We start from the raw sequence: 9,811 nt of genomic DNA, 5'->3' as shown, positions 1-9,811 counted from the left end.
ATTACTATATTTGGTAGTGAATACTAATGATCACTCAGGAGGCTCATCCTTCGGTTTCTTTGGCCTTTAGCATCTAGTTGGTTATAAATGTGACATGATTGGATTTCATTTAATAATCTTTTTGAATTGGTGGTTCAGAATTTACACTATAAAATGTATCTGTAAAATCAGATACCCACATATATGGAGAGACATATACATTTATTTTTGGTGTTATCCCATTAACAGATGGTAAAATGAAGGCAAGAAAAACCCAGAACTGCCCAAGGCTAAGTTTACAGAGGTTCTCGTTCCTCTTAAATTAGTAAACTCTGGAAACAGATTCAACACGAACCTACACACACAAAGACATGTAAGTGATACAGGGTAACGCTGTTTTACTATAGTGTGGGAATTGGAGGGGATGTCACATCACATGAACTGCAAAGCTGTATATCAATTTCTATACAGACATGTCTTAATCATTGTATGGAAGGACAGAAGAAAGTGTTTTGAAATGCGCAGAAATTATTCTATGATCCATACAAAAACAATCAATAACATTTTCTGTGTTACAGTAAATTTTCGAGTGGAATTTCACACACGTGTTATGTTATACAGGGCATGTTCTATAATATTCAAAACCCGGCATGGTTAATGAAAATAATTCCAGGGAAAGAACTAACAGAAATTTGGTTAAAGATGTAATTTTACCTCACATAAACAGCTTTCTAAATATTTTTCTAAAGCTAATTATGCTGGCTCAGTACTGTAAGAAACAGGATTGTGTTACACGGTAGGACAGTAATAATTTCACCTCTGATGGCAAAAATCATTTGGCTAATTTGGCTAATAACATCAATAGTTAGTATACAAATTTTATTTACCAAGGCCAATAGAAAGAATTCTCAGAAGTTGGGTCTTATTTGGATCAAATGTCACTGTCAAAACAAGACAAGATAGATTCCATAATACATACTGTTATTTTCTAAATGTATCCATAATGAAAAACTCCATTGTGAAAAATAATATAAAATATGGATTTTTGTATCAAAATTCTGTCAGAAAGTACAGTTCACATCAGAAGTTAATAGCACTGGGGGAGTTAAACGATTAATACAAAAACAAATACATATTACAGATATTTCTTTGTTCTTCACTTACCATGATGCAAACTGCAAGGATTTAACCTTTAAGGGTTAAAGAGTTTAATCAATGTCAATGTCTGATCTTCTGAAGGCGATAAAGAACAGTCTGTCTAGCGATACCCAACAGAACATCACTTTGTCAAGCCACAAAGCGCCCAAAAGCTTGTCAAGTAAGTTACCAGAAACCTCTTTGTGGTTAGAACTCAGCTCCTTCCTGCTTGACCTATTATTTGATATTTGACCACTTGGTTGCAAGACACTTGCTCTTTCTAGCTGAAATGTCACTGGGGCATCTTGTCAGCTCCCCGACATCTCGGCCTGACATACAATTTTACTTTTGTGTGCTACAAGGCAGAAAATGCAGGGCAATGGCCTTGTTTTAAATTCTGTCAGCATCAAAGATGGGCGTCACTCTTGGGTCCTACCAACAACCAAAACAAAAAAGGAGTCTCTTTTGAAGGTCAAAACAGCCGTTACCTTGAAGTTTTTCAGTTCATACTATTTCGTATCACCTGCTCTCCTCGTGTGGGCACAGTCCTTATGAAGTGCCTAACCATACCACAGAAATCCTGCCGGCACGATCGCTCCACTTTCTCATCAAATGCAGACTTGATAAAAGGATGAGTTTTCAATGCCTGCAGGGACCAGATTCAGCAGTTAACTTAACTTGTTCAAATGGGCAAGTGGTATCATGTAGCTTTACAAGGAGCAACCTGACCTTCTCACATTGACCAGGAGTGACATTATTGTGCAGGAGGGGAAGCAGTCACATCATTTCTGTTTTGCACAACCTGCTTAAAGTTTGCAACTAAATGCTTGTCTTCAGCCGAGCTGACAAGAGAGAAGAGGGGGCTCAGTGAACCATGGCAGGGCTGCCATGAAATGACAGGAATCATTGGCATACATTTCAAATAGCTCTTTCAATCCTATTAAAGTATTGCGGTCCTGCTTTAAAATAGACAAGTATGAAACAACTTTGATAGATAGAGACTAAAATGGCTTATTGATTTTTTTAAGTCTGAAGGAAATTACCCAAAATGTGTCATTCTTTAACATTTAAAAATATGTTACATAAAAATGAGCAAGTGTGATCATAAATAAAACTTAGAAGAAAAAAAGTTGGTTATTTCATTATTCAAGGAGACATAGGTACCTGCACACATCAAGATGTCACACAATTTTTAAAAACCCACTGCCATTTGTGCTGAAACAAAATTCAACTGATAAGAAAACCCCCTTCAAAACAATTTTAATTGTGCTGTTAACTCTTCCTGCCTTTTTTTTTTTTTATTTCATAAAGTCATTATCCAATCTGAGTTGGTCGTTTGGCATTAGCAGACATAGTCGCTGGAGAGGGGTGAGATGACGTCAGCGGATTTATCAATGTCTCCTTCAAGAAAGTGTAAGTTGTATCCAGTTCAGCTTGCAATGGCAAGAAATCCCCCACACCAACTGCTTCCACGGGAAGAGCAGCTCTTGAAGGAATGGAGAGATTTGAATGGTCTCGTGATCCTAGCTACAATATGAAGAAGAAAAAAACAAATAAACATAGAGTTGAAAACTCTGAAACAGAATCGAAAACCAGACACAGTAATAATCATGATACAAGATGGGGTGGAGATGCCATTTTTAATTCTGCCATTATCGGTATGATAATATATAAATAGTAAATTATTTTCCAAGCATGATTGAATCCCTTCTAAAGTGTCCGATGTCATGAACCTTTCCGGAGTTTGTCTAAACACTGAAACATTGTATAAAACTTTTATAAAGTTATTGCATCAAAGAGTCAGTGCAATCAGGCATTTTTGCATCTCCTGCCACAGGCAATCTCCAGAAGCCAATGCTAAGAGTGTTTATTTCATTATGCTCTATAATATGTGCTATATAACATGGAAGATCCGACTGCTGAGAACATGAACTGTGGGTATTTATGTTTTTAAAATCTATCAGCTGGACTCATTTAATTGACAAATACAGCACAGAGAAAAATAAGTAAATTCTAGTGACCTCTAGGAGATAGCACAACGAGATACAAAATGCCAGGCAAATGAACTTTTTTGCCTTTTCCTTTGATAATAATGCCACCGCTCTATTTCAATAAAAACTGTTCTCCTGAAAGTATTTGGAAATTGTGTATCAAAACATGGGATTGCAACATGAAAAACTATTTGCCACATATTTTAAAACATTATACTGGTATCCAGAAACTACTAGAAGTGAAATCAAGGATATCCACACATCCACGATGTACTGGAAAACAGAATTAATATTTTGATGAAGCCTTCAGTAACACTGATAATCAGTAGTTAACATTTAACATGAATGAAGTCTTACCAGTAAAGCAGATAGGTGCTATTATTTTATGACACTTATTGATAGTAACTACTGATCAATTGTATGACAGAATTTTCCAGATTCCCAACAAATAAATGTTCTTGAGATAGTAAGTCTAGTCATAAGTGTCTCCATTAAAAACCACACTTTACATTGCAGAGTTTTTAAAAAAAAAAAAACAACCTCTTTTTGGCAGATTCTCTTACAGTTTTGGCAATAAAATCGCATGAACTATAAGAACCTGCTTTGTTATGTCACATTCTACAAAACCACTCAAACATGTGAAAACAAGAGGGAAGCCATCAGTGGTTTTAGGAAAGTATCAGCAATGCAACTGTTGTATATGTTACCATTTTTGTGGATTTTTTTTAACTACAATTGGAGAAAAATCAATGGCTGCATCTAACACCTAGTTCAGCAATTTTCTTTGATCTCTGTTCTTTTGATTTCTTGATACTCCACTACAAGCCTAGAGCTGACAGAAATCATCCCTTTTTATGCTGGAAGTTAAAAAAAAAAAAAACACCTAAAATGACCACTCGAATGACTTTACGAAGGAGAGGGATTAGCTTATCCCAATGGAAGGAAAAGACATCCTGAGATCAGGCGTTGACCCTGATTAGCAACGCTGATAAGGTTTCCTTTGCAAACCTGGAATATTGGACCCTAAACAGAGAGAGGCATCTCATTCCATCCGAGGCTGGAGTTGCAGATTCCTGCCCTTTTATGGCTCCTAGAATCACCTTTTCTAATTTTTTTTTCTGCATGTTGGAATGGGCAGCACCATTACCTGATTAATTTTGCTTCTATCAAGACTCTAGTGCTGTCTACTAACTTCTCCTTCTGTCAGACCTGAGGGCAAAGGGAGTCCCAAAAAGGCAGGAGATGGTGGGGCCTGATTTTCTTCTTAATAAAATTTAGGGATAGCCACAGTATTCTTTATTATGATAAAAGAAAACTGTCAGGTGAGGCTTCAAAATTTGTTGTCACATCTTTATATCTCAAGTTCTGGTCTAAGAAAACTATACACAAAAAGAGAAGAGTGTGCAAAAGCGGACCAAGGAAGGTCAAGGAGTCTCTGAGGGTATTTTGTTCTGATGCCTTCGACTAGAGCAAGAGAACCGTGCCACACTGACCAGTCACTCCTGTTGGCAATATTAAAGGTATACATGATTTACTCCAACCTATATTCTGTTCTTGAAGTTTCCTTTTTTGTTCTCGTGATCCCATCAACCTAGCACATTACATATTAGGGAGACTGTCCTTTAGGGAAGGCCTCTAACTGCTCGTTTCTCCTTAATATTCGATGGATCTTGGCACTCTACAAGGGGGGTCCTCTTTTGCCCTTTCTCACCTTAACTTTTTTTTTTAAGATTTTATTTATTTATTTGAGAGAGAGAATGAGATAGAGAGAGAGAACATGAGACAGGGGAGGGTCAGAGGGAGAAGCAGACTCCCTGCTGAGCAGGGAGCCCAATGGGGGACTCGATCCCGGGACTCCAGGATCATGACCTGAGCCGAAGGCAGTCGCTTAACCAACTGAGCCACCCAGATGCCCTCTCACCTTAACTTTTTAATATGTCTACTTTCCACCAGGTTGACCGAAAGCATCTTTTCATCTAATATAACATTTTTTTTAACTAAATCGTCTTGAAATGGGATGTTGGGTATTTCCCTAGTATTTCAGATAAGACTCTCACTTTTTGCATGCTACCTTCTGACCTTTTATGTTCTAGCCATGGAAAATAACTTTAAAAAAAGAGGTTTTTTTTTAAGATTTGCACCCCCAAAAGATATGCCCTCCACCAAGTAAACAGATTTACTTTTGTGTAAATGAAAACACATTTTTCTTCTTTTTGCTAGTAGGATAATTTGCTATACTCCATACACTGCTAGAAAGTTTTTTTTTTTTTTTCATGAAATGGCGGGGGGAATCTGATTTTAAGTCACTTAATAGCTTGTAAACAAGCCAGCAAAAATTCTGGTGAAATCTTGGTTTGAGAATGTGATGTTAAAAAAAAACGAGGGGAGGTGAGTTGGGGGATGAGCTGATGGACATTGGGGAGGGTGTGTGTTGTAATGAGCACTGGGTATTATATAAGATTGATGAATCACAGACCTGCACCCCTGAAACAAATAATACATTATATGTTTAAAAAAAAAACCTTTCACCATGAAAAGAAAAAGTAAATACGCACTCTTTTCTCTTGTTACAAATAGTATCCAGAAATATATCATAACACTTTTAATATAACACAGAGAGTAAAAGACAGTTAAATAACTTTTTTATCAGAGACCATTAAAAGTTAATATTCACTGCCTGATCTTACATTTTAAATCTGTAAAGCCCATGGTCATTTGAATTACTTTTTAAACTGCTGAGGTGTTCTGGTACTCTCTCATGTAAATCTAAATTTAAGCAATTTCTCAAAAAGAGATTAGTTACCTGAAATAAAAGGTAGGTGTCATGTGAATCTTTATGGAAGCACTTTTATTTACTCAATAAGCTGTAAATGATTCTATTTGAACTGTTACAGTCCATCAGCTAAATATATATTCACAATACAGAATGTGTTCACTACATTTCTGCATTTAAAAATTTTTATGAAATAGAGTTATTGGACACGTCTAATAGCTATTTTTCAAGGCCTTAATACCTTAGTTTTCCAAGAGTGTTTTCCCAACAAAAAGAGTAAATAAAGCATTAGTCTAATAATGTGATAATCACTCAGTAAGTTGTCTATAAATGAAAGCCATTTTGCAGATCAAGGCTTCTGAACAGATGACACCAAACTATTTGTCTCCCATGTGGCATATATGATCGAGTTAAGTCTTCTGGAATCTAGTATTCTGAAAAGTGCGTGGTGATGTGATTTAGTAAGCCGGATGCTACTACATGGCAGTTCTGCCAGGCACATAGTGGGAGTCCTGGACTGGAGAGCCAACGACTACAGTCTTCTCTCCCACTTCTGTTCCAGTCTAGCTGGGCCATTTTTGCCATGGGAATTAGTCCATCCACGTATCACATCCCTTGCCTATAAAATAAGGAGCTACACCCTTTACAGCTCTGAAGTTCTACAGATCCACATAATTCCATGCATGATGGCATATGACATAATGTTAATGCCCAACTTTTGTGGATGATGTTAACCCAAATACAGTACTTCAGATTTTGAGGGGACATAGAGAGGAGAAATGCACATTGCACACGGTTTTTTTTTTTTAAGTTGCACAGAGGGACACCTGGGTGGCTGAGTCGGTTAAGTGGCTGCCTTTGGCTCAGGTCATGATCCCAGGGTCCTGGGATCGAGTCCCGCATCAGGCTCCCTGCTCAGCGGGAAGCCTGCTTCTCCCTCTCCCTCTGCCATTCCCCCTACTTGTGCTCTCTCTCTCTCTGACAAACAAATAAATAAAATCTTTTTTTTAAAGTCACATAAATAACAAGATTAGCCACAGTTTAGATGATGTGGGTTCATTCAATTAAATTCTGTAGTACCTTTTTTATAACTTTGACCTCCATGATGATGTCTTAAGCTCTGTAAATTATTGACCTGGTTTTAAGTAGGGTGTGCAGCCACACATAAACTGACAAAGGAATCAAAGTACTCACCAGAGGGCCTTCTAATGAGGCTCACTCACCATTGCTACTTTAGCTGCTAATGTGTTCTTACCACTAGAGTCTCCAGACTCAGTATCACAGAGTCTTCCTCCTTCCAAAGACTTCGAGTTAGTTAACCAAATTCTACCTGTCTATCTTCCATTTCTGCCATGTTGGCGTCATAGGACACTGTGGTCTGCACAAAATTGGCAATAATCACATATATAGTTTTCTCTTGTGGAATGGCCCCTTATATACCCGATATATATACATATAACATGCACTTGATACATACATATAACTTGAACTTGATAAATATTTGTGTGGGTGTATTATATGCACTTGCTATGTGCATTCACATCCATACATTATATATATACATACACATACATATGTGTGCATACATAAACATATACATACACCTGCTATCACATCATTAAATATTTATTCCTTGTGGTTACCAATCCTAACTTTGGGTTACCAACGCCAAAGCTGTAGGAATATTTTATGCATTCTTTTCCTTGTAAGTCATGAAATCTTAGTGCAGACCAGTTTGGCTCTTTAGCTCACTGACATCAAGACATGCAGGGATATGTGAGTCAATGGAGTAAAGGAGTCTCTAGATACAGAACAACCTAAGAGGCCTTAAACCTAGAGATTAAGAAGGCAGGGCAACTGTAGAGATAGAAGCAAATAGAAAAGAGAGATAGAAGATATTAGTAACATACTTGATTCACGTCACAACAATTTTGCCCTCATGTAGACATTCAACATTGGTTCAAGAGCTAGAGCCCTAAAGTCGACCTATCTGGTTCAAAATCAGCCTTGACCACTCGATTAATGTGGCAGAGAAATTGGCCTAGCAGCCTTGATTCTTCGTGCCTCCCTCTAAGCACATCCTTGGCCATGGGGCTGTGCAGCTCTTTGCTTCCCTGTCCAGCCTCATCTACCATTTCCTCCCTTGTACTCCACAATCCAATCGCATGGAATTGTGCGTCCCCTACACACGATGCCCCCATGCTTCACACCCGCTCCCTACCTGTCCGCTGCCCAGAGTATCCTTCTGTCCTTCGTGGGGGAGTGCTCCCCCCACCTTTCAGACTCTGCTCAACATTTCCCTCTTTGTGAGGCCTTTCCGGATCCCCATCCCGCCCTTCCCTAACCTCAGTGAGCTGTGACACCCAGTTACACTTTTATATTCCCTCATGAGCATCTGTTTTTCTATTTTTACTTATTTGTATGCACTGATAACTCCCCTACAAAACTCTGAGCACCCGATGCAATGGATTCGGGACTTTGTATGCCTAGCACTTAGCAGAGTATCTGGGGCTAAATAAGATTTCTGATGAACAAATCACTCAGGTTGGCCTCCTATTGGTATTTGGTCATTTCATGTAGATACAGATTTTGCCCCAATTCAAAGCAGCACAGTGTAGTGGAAAGGATATGACTCTGAAGTTGGAGAGACCTTGGGCTCCACACTTGATCCTGCCATGTATTAACCATGTGACCTTTGACAAATTACTGAGCCTGTGGCCATCTGCATCCTCTGTGACATAGGAAGAATAATCCCTCCTAGGGTTGTTATAAGGATTAAATGAAATAATAGACACAAAAGGCAGAGCATTCAGTAGCTCTCCTTCTTCCCCTCTCCTTCTCCTCTTCTCAGATGATAACAAATTCCAAATTTATAATTATAGCTAACATGTATTGGGCATATGTGTCTGGCCCTGTGCTAGGTTTAGCTTTATAGACATTATCTCGATTCTCACAACAACTCAATGAGAAAGTACTACTGTTACCCTCATTTTGCAGTTGAAAGACTGGGGCTGAGAGAATAGAATAAATTGCTCCATGTTGCACAGCTTGGAACGTGGTAGAAAAAGATGTGACGCTTGATCCTTCTGATTCTTCTCCCCTAATGCTTGACCACTACCTTATCATGCTGCCCAAAGAAGACAGCCTCAGGCTTATTTTATAACCAGAACTGTTTCATAAACACAGCAATGGCTCAACAAATCCCTGTGCAGCTGGGAAATAAAAGTACATAGATTGTACTAGAGGCTAAAAATAAATGTTTATATTTTTGATAACATATTTTATTATAGTCCCACATTTGAATATCCATGGTACTGGAGTAAATAAATAGATTTTATAGCATTTACATAAAATAAAAGTTCTAGCCTTTCACCAAAGGAGCTTATTTGTTGTTATATTCAGAGATAAAATTCAGCACTGAAGTTTTAAATTACACTCGAGCATCTAAACTTTAATTTTAAATTACTTTAAAGATGTCTTGTGCCTGACAAGATAACAATTCCCATTTTCTTCTCTTGGATGTTTAGATTTCCTGACATGACTGAGGTTGGAAAAAGAGTCGAAGGATTTTCCCAGATAGCTTTTGTTCTTTCTTTTCCTTCTTTCTTTCCCAACCCTGCCTCCCAGCCTGCTCCCACCCTGGTAATTCTGATACACCTGATGGTAGGAATGCCAGAAATGGTCAGAAAAATGCAAAGGTGGCCATTTTTTCCTCTGTGTCTTAGAAAAATGTAGTTGCAAAAAATTCAGAGGGAATTTGAAATGTAAATATATCCATACACCCAAGTATATACAAAGGTACAAAAACTGAATAAATAAAAACTTGGGCATACTATTTAGAAAAAATGCCACTGAAAAACTGAAATGATAACGGATAAACATAGTGTAACACACATGATGGCCATAAGAGTGACTTTCTTTTTTTTTAAGA

At 37.9% G+C, this 9,811-nt stretch overlaps 1 protein-coding gene across 2 annotated transcripts in view; it reads right to left on the bottom strand.

Moving 5' to 3' along the window:
• Positions 1 to 211: 211 nt before the first annotated feature.
• CCDC171 (coiled-coil domain containing 171) overlaps positions 212 to 9,811 on the bottom strand; it is a 314,512-nt gene continuing 304,912 nt past the window's right edge. For both annotated transcript variants that reach the window (XM_028107327.1, XM_088018937.1), the window contains one exon: positions 212 to 2,643. In XM_028107327.1, the coding sequence (XP_027963128.1) occupies positions 2,431 to 2,643 (213 nt within the window). In that variant the 3' untranslated portion in view covers positions 212 to 2,430. The remainder of the gene's footprint in view (positions 2,644 to 9,811) is intronic.

The sequence above is a fragment of the Eumetopias jubatus genome, unplaced genomic scaffold, assembly GCF_037043125.1.
Source record: "Eumetopias jubatus isolate StellerSeaLion01/CBP00866 unplaced genomic scaffold, mEumJub1_p1.0 scaffold_15, whole genome shotgun sequence".
Lineage (NCBI taxonomy): Eukaryota > Metazoa > Chordata > Mammalia > Carnivora > Otariidae > Eumetopias > Eumetopias jubatus.
Note: the sequence above shows the minus strand (reverse complement) of the source record. Positions and strands in the feature narration are given on the sequence as shown.